This window comes from Tursiops truncatus, chromosome 3 (genome assembly GCF_011762595.2).
Source record: "Tursiops truncatus isolate mTurTru1 chromosome 3, mTurTru1.mat.Y, whole genome shotgun sequence".
Taxonomy (NCBI): Eukaryota; Metazoa; Chordata; class Mammalia; order Artiodactyla; family Delphinidae; genus Tursiops; species Tursiops truncatus.
Genome location: NC_047036.1, coordinates 55,242,609 through 55,265,824, shown reverse-complemented (window position 1 = coordinate 55,265,824; position 23,216 = coordinate 55,242,609). Strand labels below are relative to the sequence as shown.

Genomic DNA, 23,216 nt, shown 5'->3' with positions numbered 1-23,216 from the left:
TCATGAAGCAACTAATATGTTTATGAAAGGGAGGCAGGCTTTCCAGGGAGGGTTATTTGTCAGATTTGTTTAGGAAAACGAGTACTAGTTTAATAGAGCAGGAAAATCAGTGAGTTCTATTTCATGGTCTTCTAGTCTATAGAAACTATTAACCCCTCTACGTTTCCCTCCAACACTTCCTTTTCTTTAAAATCCTTTGTAAGAATACACACAGAGAAATGTTAAATTAAGCAATTTTAACCTAAAAATATTTGAGCATTAAAAAGCGTTCTTTTTTTAATAATTAGAATTTTAAAAGTGGACTTTTTCTTAACATTCCAACAGTATAAATCTAAAAAAATCTAGCTTAGTACCTGACTTTTGTAATTCCCTGCCTGGCTAACAAGATTATATTTTCCTTGAAGAATACTCAGCCATAGTTGTGAACCATTTATTTGACAATGCTCCTTTCTGGGAGACAAACAAAACAAAAAACAGAGGTTGGAGCTGAAAGTAGGCTCAGGAGAAGCAATACTTTCAAGTATTTTATGAATGTGAAATCAAACTTCATTCCTCTTATAAACAGAATCTAGAATTATGATCAGCAGTGGGTAAAGAAATGAAGACTTTTTGGAAAAAAAATTTTAGTCATAGTTACCCAATTTATTTCCTCCTCTTTAAAAAGACTATTACTAGTACTACAATTTTGGCCCCTTTCCTCTATTTCTAAGAGTACATAAAAATATTAGTAGTAGTAAAACTCTTGATAGCAATTCTGATCTAGCGATTCCAATCTCCATGTTACTTATACATTTTACAGTTTTCTTATGTAAATATGGATTTCCATTTACTTTTAAAAAAAAGAGGAAGAGGAAGAGAAACAGCAAAGTTAAATAATTCACTTAGAGTAAGAGAAAAATCAGATCCACCACTAGGAAAACAGCTAACTTTCAGTATACTGTCTGATACCCATCCTACCCACCCGCTAGCCTTGTTGAGAACTGGCACATTGAACCACCTAATTTCTAAGAAGCAGGGCTTGTTGTTAAGCTATAACACCAACTACAGCTCATGTATTTCCTTTTCTTCTATTGCTCTTTCATTCAAGAGTTTTCAGCCTTTTCTTTGTGACCAGGATTGTAAATAAACATTTTTTCAAAATTAAGGTTGTGTTTTCAGTGTACAGTTGTTTCACAATTTATTTTTGAACTTTTTAGATCACTAGTTACAACAAATACTGGGCACCATTACTCTCATAGCAGTAATAAGTCATTGGGAACACATATAAAAATTTATAACTCCTTTTGGGCAGTTATCACATGGCCATTTTAGCGTATCATACCTTTGTGGAAGATGCCTTTGGTCTAAGAAAAGTTTTTGACATTATAAACTTTAATAGTTCCCATCCGTAGTATACAACCTGTAGTACATTAAAGTATAATTCACCTAGCGGAAAAAAAGAAAAAAAATCTCAAATTAAGAAAAACTGTAAAACAGAAATAATTAATATATATTGATAAAAATCAACGACATGATAAAGTTAAGGCTCAAGAACTAGTGAAAGAGAACACAGCAAACATACATGCAGCAAGAAATCAAAATACTAAAATAAATTTTACTTTTAATGACTATAACTGTCAAATTATCTGTGGTGATGTAACGTTTTTCCTACAAACTCAATAATGTATTAGAGAAAACAGAAAAACTACACATTTGTGAACCTATCTTTTGTCATTAAGAAAAATTAAACAATTTTATTTGTGTAGTTTTCATACTGAAAATTAAAATTCCCCACATTTCAAATTATAAAATTTCAAAAAATTTTCCAAAATTTCAAAAATAATAACAAAAAAAGCACCATACAATGAATGCAGACTTATCACTTACTTTGGACAAAGACTTTATATCTTACAGTAAACTTTTTCTATAACTGTTGTTATCTGAATACGTTATTATGAAATTTTTTGGCAACACTGCTTTCTGACTTTCATAGTTCTTCAATGTTTGTACAAAGTAGTGAACTCACCAATTTTAAGTTAGCCAGAAGGAAAGTTTTTTAAGGTCTACAAACCTGTAAGCTGAGCTTTATAGTTTGGAGTCACACATAATTTATGTGTAAATACTTCCACACCCTAGAAAACAAATCATACACACACACACACACAAATTGTTCACGGCTAGAGAAGTTTTTGCTTTGCGGTTTCAAAGAGATACATAGGTGGAAAACACAGAGTTGGCAGCTCGAAATAAAAGACGCAGACTGTTGTTATAGTCAGGACTCTAGTCGCTCTTTGAAAGCAAGACTGACAGTTACCTCCTTGAAAAAGCAGGCAATTGTCCTTGATGGTACCAGGTTTCTGAAATGAGACGTCAGAGATAGAAGAGAACCTGAAGAGTATGTCTAGCAAACCCACCACCATCCTACACACTGCACTGGGGATACTAAGCTCACATATTCGTCCAACGTAATACTGCTAGTCAAGGTAAAGCCGAGATGAGCTCGCGTGCCCCGGCTCCAGGCCAGAGCTCTGCACCCCGACCCGTCTCATCCCCAGATGGGATGGGCAGGTCGGGAGGAGGAGCCATCAGAGTCTGGGAAGGCGAGAAGGCAGAGATGGACTCGCGTCTCTACGACATATATACACCGCAGCCCCAGCCGCGGCAGCCTTACCTTCCGGTAGCTGCATCCCCTCGTGGGCCGAGAGGAGCGGTGGAGCCCAGGCTCAGCTCCAGGTGCAAGGGAAGCCACCCAGCCCTAACCGGGCTCAGCGCGGAACCCTCTTGGAGGTCCCGCCTCCCGGGGACCTTCCAGGTCGGTCGGCGCTTCCGCGACACAGCCCGAAAGGCGGGGCCTCCTAAGGAGCTACTGTCTTAGGCATCCAGCGCATTGCCTAACCGGAAGCGCCGACCCGACGTGTGCTCGTACTTCGTACACTGCGATGGAAGCGTGTCATAGAAAGCCAGGTAACCAATGGTGGGTGACGAGGCGGCGGAGGTGGGTCGCGAGCGACACTCCAGGCCTCGAGTACCCCGGCGCCACTGGCGCTTGCCGTTACCCTCCCCTTCCGGCCCCTCCCTGTAGCGTGTAGGGCTCTTGTGCGGAGGCGTCGGGAGCCAGTGCGGCGAGGACCATGTTGCTTCCGAACATCCTGCTCACCGGTCAGGGGGCGCACTAGGGGTTGTGGTGGGCGGCGGGGCTGGCGCGGGGCGCGGAGTGCCCTGGGGCCTGGAAAGCCCGAAGTGGGGTCGCTTAGCGTTCTATTGCGAGGCTCGGCGAGGGTCGCGTGGAGTTGTAGTTGTCAGGGCCTGTACCCCCCGCCCTCGCGACGGTTTTGCACGAGGCTGGGGGAAGGGGACGACGGACGTTAATTCTTTTGCTCAGAGGTTGGCTACTCGGTGAGGCGGAGAGAGGTAGATAATATACAGTTCCCTTTTTTGGCAAGCTGACTAATCTTTCGTAATCAGGTTTTTGTCTGTAAAATGTCTGTTGCTTCTTTACTTTGGCGGGGTGTCTGCGTGGTTAGCGAGATAAGGTAAGGCAATATTTGGCCCTTAGTAGATCCGTTAATGGTGGATGTTTTAGTCCTTAGGCCTCTAGGGCCGTCTCTTATTTTCCCTTTGTATCTGAGAGATTTCGATGAAGGGGTTCGGATGTTTGCGGTGTGGGGTGATAAATTTGCTGTATACGCTTGCGGAGTTAGCATCAGGGGCTTTTTCTTTGTGTTTTAAGAAGTAAAGGTATCTACTGAGCATCTCTGGTCGTTTCTCGTAGAGATGCTGTAAAATTCCCGGGCTGATCGTGGGTTTTTTTCTGGGTCTTTGGATCCATACTCAGGGCGCTTGTTACCTGTGAGGGGTAGTAAAATGCCGCATAACGACTTTAAAAAATATTTCTGGTCGTTTAACTCTGAAAATGTTTACTAAATTGTAGTATTTAATAGCAACATAGGGCATTCCTGGAAAAATCTAATGGGTGTAGATGCTGTTGCAGCACAATAAAATTTGAGGCGCTGTTTGTGGATCAAAGCCAACTTTTATCCTTTAACAAAACGTAAGCATATTGGCAGCGCACAAGTCCTGTCTGTGTCTGAGAGTAGCAGATTAACCTCAACAGGTTACTGTTTAGCCTTTAAGCGTCCTTAAGGGGAAGATTTTACAATATCTGATTTGTTTGGGTCAGACAGTGTCTTGGTTTTTTACTATTAAGCCATATCGTCAAAAGTCTAAATGTGAGCGTTTTATTGAAAACATGGTGAGTTGAGGATTCAGACTTGGTGTATTATAGTGGACTGGAGGTAAAAATGTTATTGCCCTTATAGGTAGACTTGACTTATTCCTTCCTTTTTTTTTTTTTTTTGCGTACGCGGGCCTCACTGTTGTGGCCTCTCCCGTTACGGAGCACAGGCTCCGGACGCGCAGGCTCAGCGGCCATGGCTCACGGGCCCAGCCGACTCTCAACCACTGCGCCACCAGGGAAGCCCAATTCCTTTTATCTTTAATTATAATGATCAGGTGTTGTAATTTCAGTGGCGTTAGTTCAAGTTGAAAATTAAGTGTTTGATTATTTATCTTGAAACAAATATAAAAAAGGGAAGGTGAAGAACAATGTATAGTATGGCCATTTATGTAGAAGGAAATATATGGTGTGTGTATGTATGTATGCACGCAATGTGTGTATATGTACACGTGTAGTATGCTGCCATATATTTGTATATATATGGATGTATACACAAACATATGTATATGACTTCTTTGGAGAGATACATAAGAAAGTGGTTTACACTGGTTGTCTCTAGGGAAGAGTATAGTGGATATTCTTTCATACTGCTTAACTTTTTTCCATGAACAATTTAATTTTTTTAAACTAAAGCAAATAAATGATGACAGTTTATTTGAGGTAGCTAGTTTTATTCTGGGAATTTCCATGGTGGTGGCAGACAGTCTGTAATTGTCATCAGATTCTCCCAAGCCCCACTCCTGGTGAAATCAGATACACTGGGTGAAATTCTGATATTCAGCAGGCTTTGGGTAGTTTTGATTAGATTATGGTGTGTGTAATTTTATATAGGATTGCTAATTAGGAAACTTTTCAGTTGTTAAGAAGGCAGATTAGAGGCTAAAGTCTAATAAGTATTCATGAACAGTATTTTTCTGTGGCTTGTCTTGCAGGTACACCAGGGGTTGGAAAAACCACGCTAGGCAAAGAACTTGCATCAAGATCAGGACTGAAATACGTTAATGTGGGTGATTTAGCACGAGAAGGTAAGGGGCACTTTGGTGTTAGATTTGTTTAAAAAAATGAAAGGAATAATGGAGTATTAGTACTGTACTTGTGAGAAGGTACAAAAAGCAGAGAAAAATTGCCATGAAGGAATTAATGCTCTGTTGGGGACCCATAGAAATAGAACATATTGTCTCATGCTTTGTCCTAGTTATTTTGACCACTACATCCCCTCTGCAGTTGGCTAGCAGTTCTTGTGGACAGTAATAAGTGGGATAGCTTCCAGGAAGATTAGACTTAGGACAGTTTGAATATGAGGAAGAGGGAGAGTATTTTTGAGTTGGGCAAACACGTAAAGGTTAGGGTGGTGCTAAGCATATATATCTATGGAGACAGTGAGTATATGAGCTCACTGGAAGGACATGATTTTGAACTCAGGCAGTAGGACATGGCTGTCCTATGGTCTTTTCCTAGATTAGTTTGTAGGTGCATGCCTGTAAGCAACTGCACGGTTTTTTTTTTGTTTTTTTTTTTGCGGTACGCGGGCCTCTCACTGGTGTGGCCTCTCCCGTTGCGGAGCACAGTGTGTGCAGGCTCAGCAGCCATGGCTCACGGGCCCAGCTGCTCCGCGGCATGTGGGATCTTCCCGGACCGGGACACAAACTTGTGTCGCCTGCATGAGCAGGCGGACTCTCAACCACTGCGCCACCAGGGAAGCCCCAACTGCACATATTTTAAAATGTTGTATGTTTTTGGTTATTTTACCCTGTTTTTCCCCAATCTTTTATCACTCCCTTATTTGTGTCTTCATCTTTTTATATTCTCTAATGGGTAGAAAATAAATTTAAGTGAAGGGAACTTTAAATGTGCCTCATTAAAATTAAAAAGATTTAGTGTATTTTTTAATTTATATTTTTAAAAATTTAACATGTATTTTAAAATTTTAAAGTTCCTGACAGTTGCTACTAAAGTAACTATTTCAGGTTTGATCTAATGTACATATTTTTTTCAAATGATCTAAAGTCTGATCACCGGATATCATGGAGTCTGGCAAGATGGCTTCTCCCAAGAGCATGCCGAAAGATGCACAGATGATGGCACAAATCCTGAAGGATATGGGGATTACAGAATATGAACCAAGAGTTATAAATCAGATGTTGGAGTTTGCCTTCCGATATGTGACCACAATTCTAGATGATGCAAAAATTTATTCAAGTCATGCTAAGAAGGCTACTGTTGATGCAGATGATGTGCGATTGGCCATCCAGTGTCGTGCTGACCAGTCTTTTACCTCTCCTCCCCCAAGAGATTTTTTATTAGATATTGCAAGGCAAAGGAATCAAACCCCTTTGCCATTAATCAAGCCATATTCAGGTCCTAGATTGCCACCTGATAGATATTGCTTGACTGCTCCAAATTATAGACTTAAATCCTTACAAAAAAAGGCATCTACTTCTGCGGGAAGAATAACAGTTCCACGGTTAAGTGTTGGTTCAGTTACTAGCAGACCAAGTACTCCCACGCTTGGCACACCAACCCCACAAACCATGTCTGTTTCAACTAAAGTAGGGACTCCAGTGTCCCTCACAGGGCAAAGGTTCACAGTACAGATGCCCACTTCACAATCCCCAGCTGTAAAAGCCTCAATTCCTGCAACATCAGCAGTTCAGAATGTTCTAATTAATCCATCACTAATTGGGTCCAAAAATATTCTTATTACCACTAACATGGTGTCATCACAGAATACTGCCAGTGAAGCATCAAATGCATTGAAAAGAAAACGTGAAGATGATGATGATGATGATGACGATGATGATGATGACTATGATAATTTGTAATTTAGCCTTGATGCATGTAACATGTATACTTGGTTTTGAATCCATTGTACTGAGATTAAACATGCACGCTAGATGTTTCCATGTTGTGTTTTAGAAAAATAGTATTGAATGAGTAAATATGGTTACCATACTTTTCAATTGAGATATTGTGTTGGATTTTCTTTAATAGGATTAGTAATGGTTTTTCATCAGCCTTTAAGTGTAAAAAATAAAGTTGTAATTCATCCATTTGATTGTTGGTACTTTGGCGATAATGTTTTTACATTTTTAGATGCAATTTTCTGCCTCATTATCACCAACAGAAATAACAGTTGCAAAAGCTTGAAGTTGTTGCAGTCTGTTCCTTACCAATAGTCACTTCTAGTGTCTTCACATGTTTAGGTTATAGTATGATCTCTGGTGTGTAAGTCACTCTTACGGGCCATTCTTTCAGATTGCTGAAGTATACCATGTCTGTTTTTTAGAGAGACCACTTGGTCAGGATTTTTATTTATAGCGAATCCTCATCCATTTAGATTTATCTTTCTCAATTGCCAGACTTCTTCCTAGGTCCCATTTTTCTATCCCTTTGGATATATTTAAGGACCCTTGCTGTGGCTCCCAGTATCTTACCACTTAAAAATTTTTGAAGTTTTAGGGCTTCCCTGGTGGCACAGTGGTTGAGAGTCTGCCTGCTAATGCAGGGGACACAGGTTCAAGCCCCGGTCTGGGAAGATCCCACATGCCGCGGAACAACTGGGCCTGTGAGCCACAACTACTGAACCTGCGCGTCTGGAGCCTGTGCTCCGCAACAAGAGAGGCCGCCCCCACTTGCCACAACTAGAGAAAGCCCTCGCACAGAAACGAAGACCCAACACAGCAAAAATCAATTAATTAATAAACTCCTACCCCAACATCTTTAAAAAAAAATTTTTTTTTGAAGTTTTTTCCCATTATTCCTTTTTGCAGGTCAATTTTTGTGCATCTTTGCTTGTCATATTCTTGATACTATAAGCTAGTATCATGCTTATATTTTTAATCCAGGTTTGGCATTCAAATTATAGTTAATAAAACTTAGGTCTTTATTTGCTACTGTGCATAGCTTGACATTCTCCATTTTATACCTATATGAAATCTGGTTTTGTTCCTTTGCCTGTTGAACTTTACTGTTTTTGACAAGTGATTTCAGAGTTACATACGTCAGTCAATTTCAGTCATGTCTTCCAGTTCTCATCTCACCCACTCAATATTTCTAAACTTAATGAAATTACTATATAATCTGTCGTGAATAGCACTGAGAGCAACAGTAACACCAGACCAGGGATATTCCACTGTGAGACACTCCTTTTCCTCTTCACTGAGTCTCCTTGTACTCAAAAGATGTGTGTACACTTGATGGTGCATGGTCCTGACCATCCTCTTTGTATTTTATTGAGATTATTTCATGAGAATCTGCCTTAAAGGAAAAATGGAGCTTTTTTTCCCTCCCATTATGCCAGATAAAGGATTTCTGATCTGATTTGACATGTGTTAGATGAGGTGCTTTATAGTGATTTCAAAATGTACCAGATTTTTTCCCTCCTATGCCATCTGAGTGTATCTGAAAATCTTACTAGGAAATAGTCTGAGGCATTCAGCCTCCTCATTTTTTCCAAATGGTAATATGTTGTAAGGGAAACCATGCAATCTTCTGTAAAGCAGTGTGGTTCTCAACAGGGGGTGATTTTTGCCCTCCAGGGGACATTTGGCACCTGAGATATTTTGGTAGTCATAACTGGAGTGGGGGGGGGTTGCTACTGACCTCTAATGGGTAGAGTCTAGGGATTCTGCTGAACATCCTACAACTCACAGGACAGCCCTCCACCCCCATAACAGAATTATCAAGCTCAAAAGGTCAGTAGTATTTCAGGTTTAGAAACCCTGCTATAAGTAAGGAGACAAAAAACAAAATGGTTTTAAACAAATGTGTCTAAATGGAGTTTATTGCCATCCTAGTAGTCATGTTGAATGGCTGTATTATTTGTAAGAGACCTTCTTTATGACATTTAGAACTAAAGGAGGAAAAATTAGGTGGGGAATTAAGCTTAATAAAACTATGGAGAGTCCTGAATGTGGAGTGACTAAGACTGCTTTTCTTACCCCTGTTCTTCCAGTCTCGCATTCCTCACTTGATGTCCTTTCCCATATGCAATCATTTAATTAAACTTCTACCAGCATCCTTAATTTTCCTGCCACCAGTTTTATCAGTCTTCAGCCTCTATGCCTAACCCCAGGATGCTCATATGTCTAGACATTGGATGCATTTCAAATATCTGGCCCTCAACAGTTAAAATCTTGATGTGTTTCTAAGGCAGGGGTTGGCAAGCTGCAGCTGTTTTTGTAGGAGCCACTAGCTAGGTTAGGCTGCAAATCCTGAAGTATGTATTGTCTGGCCCTTTACAGAAGAAGTTTGCCATTCCCGCTCTAACCTATGTGTATCGCATTTTTTTCCCTCACCTGAATCAACTACCACTGGAAGCCTTTGAAACTAACTTCTCCGTTGTCCTCTCTCCAACACTGCTCTCCCAATCTTTTCATCTGATTCTCTCCTTCCCACCATATATACCTATTTCCCCTGTGAACTCATTGCAGCCATCTTGTAATCCTGCCCCTCCCTCTGGTAATTTCATTGACTCAGGACTAGTTAGTCCTTTTTACTTATAACTCTTAAATTTATTATTAAACCCTAGCCCAACATCTAGACATCTACAAGATTTAACCATCTGGATAGTTCCCACATATTTCCAAATTAATGTTTAAAAAGCACATGTTCTGAAGTCATCCGTGACTGCTTGCCCATTCCTGATTCCTGTCACCCACACACTAAAAACGCATTTACACACTACACAGATGCACTTGTCTCCTAATCTTGATAGTTTAAAAAATCCCTTTGATACCCCTGTCCCATTCCTAAGACCATTAACGCTGTGTCCCTTTGGTACCGCTATACCATTCTCAAGACCATTCATGCTGAATCTCTTCTTCAGTATCTCTTCCCTCCCTCTTCTGTACACCATCATTATGTCCTTTAAAAAGGGGGCGGGCAGGGAGAGGGGATGAAATTACTTGAACTTTTTAATGATAAAGGCCACTCACCTTAATGAAGTAATGAACTGGCCACAGTTTACCTTCAGCCCTTCCCTGCAGCCACTATGCCCTATGTCCCCTTAAGTCTACCCACAGTGCACTATTTTTTTTTTTTTTTTTTTTTTTTTTTTTTTTTTTTTTTTTTGCGGTATGTGGGCCTCTCACCGCTGTGGCCTCTCCCGTTGCGGAGCACAGGCTCCGGACGCGCAGGCTCAGCGGCCATGGCTCACGGGCCCAGCCGCTCCGCGGCCCGTGGGATCCTCCCGGACCGGGGCACGAACCCGCGTCCCCTGCATCGGCAGGCGGACTCTCAACCACTGAGCCACCAGGGAAGCCCCCCACAGTGCACTATTGTTCTTCACACGCATGGGGAGTCTTCCATCTCCATGTCCTTATACATGCTATTCCCTTTACCTGTACATGCCCTTCCTCATCTGTCTTATAAACAGTTCCTTAAAAGGCCCTACTCGAATGCCGCATCTTTTGGTGCTAACTTCTCTTGGCAGAATTCATTGCTCTCTTTGCATAAAAGGCCAGGTATCAAAGCTCCCAATCCTTCTAAACCAATTAACTTCTTATACTAATTGCATTAGTATAGATGCAAAATAGATGACTAGCATCTCTATGTGGTTAGCTTTAAAGAACGGCTTTCACGTGAGTGTATAAATGATAGGATGGCAGTTAAAGGAAAGGTCATGTTTTTATAGCTTGACTAATGACAGCTTGGAAGGTCTTTTTAAGGTAAGAAGGTCATTTTAAGCCTTTTAACCGGCTCCACAATCAATTTTTTTCTGCAAGTAATTTATCTAAGTAAATCATAAAACTTTGTTTAGGAAACTGATTTAAGTTTCGATAATTTGATGAAATCAAGCTTTTTTTTCCTCTTTGCCGTATGAAGATCCACTGTATAGACAATTATAAATGTGACTACCAGTTGAAGTTTCTAAAGTAGCACAAATTTTTCCTCATTTTGGAAATTTGAAACAAAGTTTAGAATTCATCTCTCTCCATTCCTTGGAGTATAGGTTATAATTACCACCTAAAATTCTGCAGTAGCTTTTATATGGTATCCATGCTTCTTCTGGACTTGCTTCCTTCCAACTCCACACAGAAATCAAAATGATTTTTAAAAATTTGAAATTAATCATGTCATTTCATGCTTAAAATGCTTTAATGATTTTCCTTTGCTTTGGGATAAAGTCTAAACAACTCAGTGCAGCCTTCAAGGTCTTTCTTTTTTTATTTAATTAATTATTTTTTTGGCTGTGTTGGGTCTTCATTGCTGCGTGCCAGCTTTCTTTGCCTGCGGTGAGCGGGGGCTACTCTTCATTGTGGTGCGTGGGCTTCTCACTGCTGAGCCTTGTCTTTGTTGTGGAGCACGGGCTGTAGGCTCGCGGGCTTCAGTAGTTCTGGCACTCCGGCTCAGTAGTTGTGGCTCGCGGGCTGAAGAGCGCAGGCTCAGTAATTGTGGCGTACGGGCTTAGTTGCTCCACGGCATGTGGATCTTCCCAGACCAGGGCTCAAACCCGTGTTCCCTGCATTGGCAGGCGGACTCTTATCCACTGCGCCACCAGGGAAGTCCCTCAAGGCCCTTTTTAATCTGGCCTTAATCCCCCTGACCCCTTATCACTTATTTTCTAACTATTCTGAAAGACTTTTCCTCCCTTGAAAGGCTTGCCCTCCTTAGTCTCTCTGCCTTTGAATATCTTGTTTTCTCTGTTAAGAATCGTCTTACCTACCTTTTTTTTCCTGAGCTAACTGCTTCAAGTTTCCACTTAGAAGTTACCTGCTTCAGGAAGCCTCCTCTAATATCCCAAGTTTATGTTCCTAACCTAAAAGGTCCCCATGTTATTGCTCCCAGAGCACCATGATCCACAGCATTAAATATTACAATTTCCAGGTTACTTGTCTGTCATCTCCCATTTTATTGTCAACTCTTCGCGGGAAGGACTGAGTTGGTCTTCTTGTTCAATTTGTTCACTATTATATCTTCCTTATCTCTGTAATTACTGGTACATGGTGTTTGATAAATGTTTTTTGAAATGAATGTTGGAAAGCTTGGATTACACTATTTTATTAATATGTATTCACATGACTTAAGAAATCCTGCATTTCAGCATTGCAGTATATAAAGACTTTAATTCTAAAAGTTAATACTGCTATAGTTGTCTGTGTTTTAGACAGCATATATTTTTAAAGATTTAACTAGTCTGGATTTAAAATATGAAGGAACATTTATCTACTCCAGATTCCCACATAGTACAAAATCAGCTGTAGGTATTCTTAGATTTTGTGGCATTGTAAAAAAAAAAAATATATATATATATATATATACACACACACATATATAGTATTGTAAAAATAACAGAAATTTAACAACCTGATATTTTACTTACTTAAGTTTAATTACATAATATTTTAGCAAGTTAGTAAACAAGATTTAACTAATTCGCTATTGTTGAACATTTTACAGCATCTTTTTAAATTTTTTTCTGGTTTGAAATTCAATGGTCAAAAGAAATCTCTGAACGGGTATAACGTTTTACTTTTAAAAATTATTCGTTTCCAGAGTCAGTTTACTAAATGCATGTATAACTACTATAACAGGTATAAAAAGCCTCATTTAAATTTTCATCTCTTTAGTAGCTGGGAAAGTACAGTATTTTTTCATGTATTGTTTACTAATTATCTTTTCCATCCTGTGTGAATTTTTTTCTTATTCTTTCTTAAGCTACTTATTGTTATTTTGAATTTAAGGTATTTATATAATCTACATTTCAGTCCTTTGTCCTAGTATTTCTCCCTGCCATTTTTCATTTTTTTTTAATTATATTATTTTTCATCGAACAGAGATTTAACATTTTATATGTTTCAATCAATTATTTTTTTTTTCACAAACTCAAATGTATCATACCTTTGTAGGTTTAATTTTCCATTAGTTATCTTTGGAATTAAGAAATTAGCTCTTGGGGCTTCCTTGGTGGCACAGTGGTTGGGGGTCCGCCTGCCGATGCAGGGGACGCAGGTTCGTGCCCCGGCCCGGAAGGATCCCGCATGCCGTGGAGTGGCTGGGCCCGTGAGCCATGGCCGCTGGGCCTGCGCGTCCGGAGCCTGTGCTCCTCAATGGGAGAGGCCACAACAGTGAGAGCCCTGCGTACCGCAAAAAAAAAAAAAAAAGAAAAAGAAATTTAAAAAAAGAAATTAGCTCTTTAATTCAGCTAGGGTTTGTGGTGTAAAGTAAGGGTTTAGATTAGTTTCTATATTGTTAACCAGTTTTCCCCATACCAAGACAGTTTAACTTTTTAGCTGGTAAGAGTTTCTGGTAACTGAACTGTAACCCAAGAAGTCAGAGGCCACACTAGGATGCTAGAGAAATGGTTCATGTGCCCAGAATCAGCCCACAGACCCTCCAGGAAGACAGTTAAAACTGCCTTTGTGCCTTCCACAAACCCTCAGGACCACCCCTTCGTCACTTCAGAACTCACGCTCCTTTGAAGCTCATCTCAACCTGTGCCAAACTATTAAGGGGAAAGAGGTGGGAAGACTATAGCATGCTCTTCGAGATGGCTAGAAGAATGATCTAAGCCTGCCTTAGAGTATATACCTCCTAGGGATTCAGGGTGAGAGTGGGATTGGTATGTCTCACCTCCTTAAGACACACTTCCTTTGAAAGGAAGCTTTAATTTGTTGAAAAATTCTTATGTTAGATTTAAATCTGCCTTCTTTATGCCTGCCCCATCATTCTTGTTTTACCTTCTGAAATAAGATATTCAACCCTTGGCTTTTGGGGATGCTGGAATTCTAGAAGTGAAGGAGCATCTGGGTACTGACTCTCCTTCCCCAAACCCCATGAAGATGTGACCTTAGTGACAAAGGGTTCATTTCTGGAATCAAGAACCTGCTGTTCCTTTTAATAAGTTTCATATCCTTGGCCTAATAAATTTGGAACTTAATCTCCTGTTAATGTGTGTACGAGTGTTTGTATCCATGTGTCCCCTCTTCGCACCAATCTGTAGCTCACTGAAACTAGTTCTCTTCTACTAATAGCCCCACAAATTCTGAAGTTGGCTATTATTCATTCTTTTTCAGGTATTTTGTTATCCAAGTTTCCTTCTAGACAAAATTCTAATTTATCAATACTGCTCTTTATATATGCTGTCCATATGACATCTATTGTATTAGTGCCCTCCCTTGTCTCTAAGAGTAATTGAAAATTACTGAAAGTTACTTAGAAAATACTACTTTAATATGCCAATGTAAATCTCTTTTAGGGCAGTTATATGATGGCTATGATGAAGAGTATGATTGTCCCATTTTAGATGAAGACAGAGTAAGTACAATCTTTTTTATACAGTATACATTTAAAATTTATAGGAAAGTTGACCTCAGTTTTTTTTAAAGAGTATTCATCTTTTTTTTTTCTCCCCTTTCTTACAGGTAGTTGATGAGTTAGAAAACCAAATGAGTGAAGGTGGAGTTATTGTTGATTACCATGGTTGTGATTTCTTCCCTGAACGCTGGTTTCATATAGTATTTGTGCTGAAAACAGATAACAGTGTTTTGTACAACAGACTTGAAACTAGGTAAGGAAGGAAGAACACTGAATCCTTAAAGTATTATGTAAACTTTTACTCAGATTCCTGAAGTTGGCCAACATGAACATCATAAAAGGTTCTATTTGAAAACGTGACTACTTTATTTTGGTCTTATTATAAACCAAGTCTGTACGGTACCAACATTCTGAAACTAACGGAAAAAGGTGCATTCATAAAACGCAAGCAGTAGTTTCTGAGTAAATGAATACCTCAACTGACAGTCTGATTCAGTAGAATGTACTATATATCAACCCTACTTAGTCATGCTTTTTCCTTAATGTAAAACTTTTATAGGAAAACAGCCAAACCAATAACATACTCTTTGCTATGGAATGAACATTACCCACTCAAATCATCCTCACAACAGAAATGGGAAAGCTTATGAAAAGCTGAAGATAAATGAACATTTTACAACCTTTAACAAGATAAATTAACATTTCACAATATATTTGAGTTCATCCCTTCAGGAGAGCATCAGACTTAATCCAGAATAACCAGAAAAGCAAAATTTTATGGAAGACATTTTCCCACTGTCTTTTGATTCAAACTGTGGAAAAGAGGAGATTTTACAGGAATTTAGAAAGCAGTCTCCAGAAGGAAAACTCCAGAAGTTTGCCTAACTTCAGGTTCAGAATTTGTGGTTCTCACTGACTATAGTCAGCTCTGACTAAGCACCATTGGATGGGATACTCGCAGATTCTTGCACAAAAAAGTACAGTGGCAAATACATAGGGAAAGTTAGGTTGGGGCTATACCTAAAACTTCCATCATCTTTCTTTAGTCAGGGAAAAGCCATTAAAAATATTTGAACAGAGCAGTAATAGAGAAAATACGGTACATATGTGTTTTCTAAAAGACCATTTAACATTTTTATTAAAAATTACTATTTTATGTAAATAACTAAAGACTAAAGTATGAAAAAACTATGAGAAAGTAGTCTTGTTTTAACCGTTGAAAAAACTTACAAAGTTAATCACCTTAAAAAAAGCTTCATTGAGATAAATTCACATACCATGTGAATTGTACACCCATTTGAAGTGTACAATTAAGTGGTTTTGAGTATATTCACAGAGTTCTATATCCATTACTATAACTAATTTTTAAAAATGTTCATCACCCCTCCCCCACCAAAAAACCCATACCCATTGGCAGTCACTCCCCATTTCCCCTCAGTCCCTAGTCCTAAGCAACCAGTAATTTACCTTCTATCTCTGTGGATTTGCCTGTTTTGGACTTCTTATATAAATGAAATCATACAAAATGTGATCTTTTGTGTCTGGCTTCTTTTACTTAGCATAACGTTTTCAAGGTTCATCTGTGTTATGGCATGTACCAGTACTTCATTTCTTTTTATTGCCAAATATTCCACTATATGGATATACCATATTTTATTTATCCAGTTATCAGATTATAGACATTTGGATTGTTTGCAATTTTTGGCAATTACGAATAATGCTGCCATGAACATTCATACACGTGTTTTTGTGTGAACATTACATGTTCATTCATTTATCTTGGGTATTGAATTTCTTTAGGACTAGGATTGCTAGGTCATATGTTAACTATGTAACCTTTTGGGGAACTGTCAGACCATTTTCCAGAGTGGCTGCACCACTTTACATTCCCAAGAGTAGTGTATGAAGCCGCCAGTATTTTCACATCCTTGTTATCTTTTTGATTGTAGCCATCCTAGTGGATGTGAAGTAGTATTGCATCGTGGTTTTCATTTGCATTTCCTTGATGGCTAATGATGTTGAGCATCTTTTTATGTGCTTATTGGCCATTTGTATATCTTTTTTGGAGAAATATCTATTTGGATCTTTTGCCCAATTTTTAATTTGGTTATTTGTCCTTTATTTATTAAGTTACAAGAGTTCTTTATGTATTTTAGACGTAAGTCCCTTATCAGATATAAGATTTGCAGAAATTTTCTCCCATTCTGTGGGTTTTTTCATAAAGTTAATCATCTTTTAAGTACTTCAATTTAATTTTGATTGTTACAAAGTTTAACTAATTTGAGTTTGAATTTTCCTTATCTTTTTTCACTAGCTAATGAGTTGGCTAATTTACATCCGCATAAAGATTATATAATTTTTTCAATGTCTTTGGAATTGGTAAAGTACAGATACATCTGTGTGATCAAGTACCCAATCAGTATATGCTATTCCTTATCATATGCATTTTATTTTATTATATGCCATCTATTTGTTTTATGTGTCTATATCTTAACTCCTTAACTCTTTTGAAATTTAGGACCATAGCTAGAGACTATTTATCTCATAGCTTGGCATCTGGCTTGAGGTAGGTAGATGTTTGCTAATTGAGTGGCTGACAGATTGTAGGGAAAAAAGTCTCAGACAAAGCTAAACTTTGGTCCTTAGTTTAACCCTCTCTCTTGTCAAAGAAGTCTCTCATAGTCACAGAAGCCAATCTGTTTTCTCTAGGTAAAGAGCCTACAAGAAGTATTTTTGCGTGATTTTTCATGTGTTCAAAAGTGTCCAGTTTCTAGTCTGTTCCTAAAACTCCAGTTAATGCCGTTCAGTTTGTTTATCTTCTCTTTGCCTTCTAGGGGTTATAATCAGAAGAAACTAAAAGACAATATTCAGTGTGAAATTTTTCAAGTTCTTTATGAAGAAGCCTTGGGATCCTACAAGGAAGAAATAGTGCATCAGTTGCCGAGCAATAAACCAGAAGATCTAGAGGATAATATCAATCAGATATTGAAATGGATAGAGCAGTGGGTCAAAGATCATAGCTCTTGACTTAACAAGAATGCCACTTTACAATCACTCTTGATACCTCTCTGCTGACATCATATAAATTGTTCAATTATCAGTATCAGTACAACTTTCTTATTGAAATTGTGCTGTTGGACTCATAGGTGGATAGTATAAAGGTTTATGTTTAGTTTTTTTTCTCCATGAGAAAGCTAAACAATCTCAAGTATAATGAATAGTAGTATTAAGGATTGAGAGTTAAAACTGTAATTATTTAATGCTTCAGTTGCTAAAGAATAAATCTGATCAAATGGTTGGATATCTTTTATTACAGAAGAAACTGAAGATGATCTCTTAAAATAAAACTTAGACTAAAGATAAAGCATCAGTCTTCCATTTTTATTTCTTTCTTTAAATTAAAAAAATGGAAGTGGTAATACTTGTACTTTGTATAAAACTCAAAAGGTACGAAAGCGTATACAGATGGCGCCCAATTTTCAGTGGTTCAACTTAGGATTTTTCGACTTTACTATGGTGCAAAAGTGATACGTGTTCACTAGAAACCGTACTTTGAATTTTGATCTTTTCCTGGGCTAGCAACGTGCAGCACAATACCTGTGACGCTGCGCAGCCGCAGGGAGCCGCAGCTCCCAGTCAGCCAGGTGGTCGTGAGAGTAAACAACTGATACACACAACCATTCTGTTTTTCACTTTCAGTACAGTAGTCAAATTACAAGAGATAGTTAATCCTTTATTATAAAATAGGCTTTATGTTAAGATGATTTTGCCCAGTTGTAAGTTAATGAAAGTATTCTGAGCATGTTTAAGGTAGGCTAGGCTGGGGACCTCCCTGGTGGTCCAGTCGTTAGGACTCCACGCTTCTACTGCAGGAGGTGCGGGTTCCATCCCTGGTCTCGGAACTAAGATCCCACATGCTGCGCGGCGCAGCCAAAAAAAAAATTTTTAAAGTAGGCTGGGCTAAGCTGTGATGTTTGGCAGGTCAGGTGTATTGAACGCATTTTTGACTTAGGATATTTTCAACTTACAATGCGTTTATCGGGAAGTAACCCCGTTGTAAGTCAAGGAAGATGTGTACCGGAAAGGTAGGTTTCCCTTCCAGGACACCCTGTTCTTCAGTCACCACTAGATTCCCTCCCTTTAGGAAATATTGTTACTCATTTCCTGTGTATCTTTTCAGAGATTTTATGCCTGCAAAGCATGTGTGTGTGTGTACTTTTTTTTTAAGCATATGGTAGCATACCATGCAAACTTCTGTAATTTCTTTTTCATTTAATATATTTTGGATATTATACCATCTTAGAACATACAGACCTTCCAATTCTTCATTCACTTTATTAAGGTAGAACTCACATATCATAAAATTCAGCATTTTAAAGTGTACAATCCATTTTTAAAATCGTATTCACAAGACTGTGCAACTATCCCATGCTGTAACACTTTCATCACCCCACCCAAAAGACATCCCATACCTATTAGCAGTCACTTCCCATTCTTCCCTTCTAGCCCCTTGCTATCACTAATCTACTTTGTTGCTATAGATTTGCATATTCTGGACATTTTATATAAATGGAATCATATGATATGTCATCTTTTGTGTCTGGCTTCTTTCAATTAGCATAGTGTTTTCAAGATCATCCATGTTGAAGCTTTACGAATACCTCGTTCCTTTATATGGCTGAATAATATTCCACTGTATGGCTATTCCACATTTTGTTTATCCATTCCATCAGTGGCAGAGTTGGGTTGCCTCCACTTTGGCTATTATGAATTATGAACATTTGTGTTCAAGTTTTTGTGTGGACGTATGTTTTCAACTCTTGGATATAGCTAAGAAGCAAACTGCTGGGTCATATTGCAACTGAGTTTAACATTTTGAGGAAATGCCAAACTTTTCCAGAGCGGTTGCACTACTTTATATTCTTACCATCCATGTATTAGGGATCTAATTTCTCCATATCCTTGACAACACTTGCTACTGTTCATCTAATAGCCATCCTGTAGATGTACAGTCATATTTCATTTTGGTTTTGATTTACATTTCTCTAATGATTAATGATGTTGAGCATCTTTGCATTGTTTGAGTCCCTTATTGATGGACATTTAGGTTGTTTCCAGCTTTTTACTATTGCAAATGGTGCAAGAATAATAAGAAAGAATAGCATAGGGAACTATATTCAATATCTTGTGATGAACCATAATGGAAAAGAATACAAAAAACCATCTATATATATGTATAACTGAATCACTTTGCTGTACAGCAAAAATTAACATTGTAAATCAATTATACTTCAATAAAAAAATACAAAAAAGAGAATAGCACATATATTACTATGTGGCAGGCACTGTTTTAAGCACATTTCAAAAAGTGAACTCTTAATTCACATGACTACTGTCTGAGGTGTAGGTATTATTATTGTCATTACAGGTGATGGAACCAAGGCACAGAAGGATTAAGTGACTTAAGATCACAGCAAAGTTATCAGTTTGGATTCCATCTTAGGCTCTTACCCACTGAGCTGTGCTGCCTAATGCGTATGCAACTTTGCACATGAGCAGGTTTATCAAGTAAATTCCTGGAAGATAAATTGTATGCAAGTATAACATTTAAAAGGTTCATTTTAATAAACAGATTACCTATAATGTAGACTCCATGCAAATCACTGTGGTGCAGAAGTCCTCCTAACATAAATTCTTGACCTCCAGATGATCTTTTTTTTTTTTTTTTTTTTTTTACCGGTACGCAGGCCTCTCACTGTTGTGGCCTCTCCCATTGCGGAGCACAGGCTCCGAACGCGCAGGCTCAGCGGCCATGGCTCACGGGCTCAGCCGCTCCGCGGCACGTGGGATCTTCCCAGACCAGGGCACGAACCCGTGTCCCCTGCATCGGCAGGCGGACTCTCAACCACTGCACCACCAGGGAAGCCCCAGATGATCTTAATCTAGTACACAAAGAAGATAAACACTCAAATGGGCACTTTAAACAAATAGTAGATTGTGATACGTGCCCTTCTGGAGGTTCTAGCATAATGAGAGAATAAAAGAAAAAAATTAAGGATACATGACGTAGGATGCAGGTCCTTGAAGGATGGGTATGGAGAAGAAAGCTTACCCAGACTAGTAGGATACTATCACAAAGGTTTTACCAGTACTACGTGCGATCAAATCAAATATAGAATGAGGACAACTACTACTTCAGAGGACTACTATAAGGACGAAACAAACAGTGCTTTACACATACTAAGCACGATATATGTGTTTGTTGTTATTTTTAGTAGTATTAGGCTGCTTTTTTTTTTTTTTTTTTTTGGCCACGTGGCTTGTGGGATCTTAGTTTCCTGGCAATGGATCAAACCCACGCACCCTGCAGTGGAAGCATGGAGTCCTAACCAATGGACCGCCAGGGAATTCCCACTAATGGCTGTTTTGAAAAGACAATATTCTTTTCACTACAGGGATTCACTAAATTCTCTTGCTTGTCAACTGATTGCTAATAATTATCCATCCTAACACTAACATGGGCTCATAATAATAAAGATTTTCCTTCAACAGAAAGGAAATAATGGAATCTAATACATTATGAGAATCTTAAAAATATTAATATACTTATTAATTTCAGCCCTAGGTTTTCATGTGAAACTAGTGACAATGCTTTAACATCTTATAGTTGCTTGAAAAAGGTCTTAAAAATAATCCTATTTACTGTTTGTCTCTGGTTTTATCCAAACCTACTTGTTAACTTTTTGTTTAAATAGGCTGATTTAAACCAAACTGAAGGAGATAAAAGTGTGGCAAATTTTGAATCATTTTATATTTCTTTAAATGAGACTTCTTAACGTGATTTATTCAGTTTCTCAAGAGTGTCTTAAGATAATAAGCTTTGATATGTGGATAACTAGTCATTTTTTCCCCTCATGCCCTTCTTGTTATATTTTTATTTTTGCGGGCTTTGAAATAAGGTATTGGCCTTACTTGAGCTGTATTTCTTCTGCATTCTAAGCATGTCCTACCACCAATCCCTACCAACATTTAAATTCGTGTTTATCTTTAACACAAAAGTGATAGGGGTCAAAACTGCAGAGAAATATTTATTCTTTCCTATCAACGGGGGAGAGGGCAAAGTAAAAACAAAAACAAAAAACACTATTCTTAATAACTTTGGTTGCTGCATATGTGAAAAACAAGATCATGAAAATTATACCTGTGCTTTTACTTAAAATTTATTCCTTAATCCTTTTGATGACATAAATCCCTTTGGCAGTCCGATGTAAGCTATGAACCCACTTCCTCCAAGGAAATACAGATATACGTACTAACATAAAATGTTGCTTATATTTTTCAAAGATTCACAGGCCCCTGAAATCCATCTAGAGGTTTATTTTTTAAGGGGTTTATTTTTATGGAAGGGGAGATTAGAAAAATATAATTTGTTAAGCAAGACTAGCAAATAAAAAGCAAATTGGTCGTCCTGGAAGTCCTGTCCAGTGCATTAAGCAAGAAAATAAAAGAGCTGAAAGGAATAAATAAGCTATTCTCAATTAACATGATTATTTATGCAGAAATTCCAAAGAGAAACCACACAAAAGCTACATGAATAACTGACCTTAGCAAGGTCACAGGATACAAGACCAATACACAAAAATCAACTGCATTTCCATATAGTAGTGACAAACAACTGGAAATTAAAACAACAATACCATTTACAACAGAACCAAAAAACATTACATACTTAGGTATAAATCTAACAAAATATGTGCAAGATCTGCATGCAGAAAATCAAATGAGAGAAATCAAAGATCCAAATGGATGGATATACCATGTTCATGAATTTCAAGACTCATAAATATTATTAACATGTCAGTTTTCTCCAAATTGATCTATAAATTCAATCCCAAGCAAAATCACAGCATACTTTTTTTAAAAACATCTTTATTGGAGTATAATTGCTCTACAATGGTGTGTTAGTTTCTGCTTTATAACAAAGTGAATCAGCTATACATATACATATATCCCCATATCTCCTCCCTCTTGAGTCTCCCTCCCACTCTCCCTATCCCACCCCTCTAGGTGGTCACAAAGTACCAAGCTGATCTCCCTGTGCTATGCGGCTGCTTCCCACTAGCTATTTTCCATTTGGTAGTATTTATAAGTCCATGCCACTCTCTCACTTCGTCCCAGCTTACCCTTCCCCGTCCCGGTGTCCTCAAGTCCATTCTCTACATCTGCGTCTTTATTCCTATCCTGCCCCTAGGTTCTTCAAAACCATTTTTTTTTTTTTTTAGATTCCATATATATATATGTTAGCATACGGTATTTGTTTTTCTCTTTCTGACTTACTTCACTCTGTATGACAGACTCTAGGTCCATCCACCTCGCTACAAATAACTCAATTTCATTTCTTTTTATGGCTGAGTAATATTCTATCGTATATATGTGCCACATCTTCTTTATCCATTCATCTATCGATGGACACTTAGGTTCCAGCATACTCTTTTTTGTTGTTTTGTTTTTTGTTTTTTTTGCGGTACGCGGGCCTCTCACTGCTGTGGCCTCTCCCGTTGCGGAGCACAGGCTCCGGACGCGCAGGCTCAGCGACCATGGCTCACGGGCCCAGCCGCTCCGCTGCACGTGGGATCTTCACGGACCAGGGCACGAACTCGTGTCCCCTGCATTGGCAGGCGGATTCTCAACCACTGCGCCACCAGGGAAGCCCTCCGGCATACTCTTTTAAAGTAAAAATTGA

General features: G+C 38.5%; 3 protein-coding genes across 3 annotated transcripts in view; 2 read left to right on the top strand and 1 right to left on the bottom strand.

Annotated features, from left to right (window-relative positions):
- Positions 1-2,802, bottom strand: part of RAD17 (RAD17 checkpoint clamp loader component) — a 31,828-nt gene extending 29,026 nt beyond the window's left edge. The window contains exons 1-2 of the mRNA XM_033852918.2: positions 2,651-2,802; positions 1,322-1,425 (exon numbers count right to left, since the gene is read on the bottom strand). Coding sequence (XP_033708809.1) covers positions 1,322-1,425; positions 2,651-2,666 — 120 coding nt within the window. The 5' untranslated portion in view covers positions 2,667-2,802. The remainder of the gene's footprint in view (positions 1-1,321; positions 1,426-2,650) is intronic.
- Positions 2,803-2,901: 99 nt separating this feature from the next.
- On the top strand, positions 2,902-17,840 carry AK6 (adenylate kinase 6). The gene is made up of 5 exons (NM_001286160.2): positions 2,902-3,138; positions 5,149-5,241; positions 14,415-14,473; positions 14,581-14,726; positions 17,308-17,840. Exons 1-5 carry the CDS (start codon positions 3,111-3,113, stop codon positions 17,498-17,500), a joined length of 519 nt encoding a protein of 172 aa, NP_001273089.1. The 5' UTR covers positions 2,902-3,110; the 3' UTR covers positions 17,501-17,840.
- On the top strand, positions 5,143-7,266 carry TAF9 (TATA-box binding protein associated factor 9). The gene is made up of 2 exons (XM_073802180.1): positions 5,143-5,241; positions 6,224-7,266. The coding sequence occupies exon 2, from the start codon at positions 6,241-6,243 to the stop codon at positions 7,036-7,038; it is 798 nt and encodes a 265-aa protein (XP_073658281.1). The 5' UTR covers positions 5,143-5,241; positions 6,224-6,240; the 3' UTR covers positions 7,039-7,266.
- Positions 17,841-23,216: the final 5,376 nt, after the last annotated feature.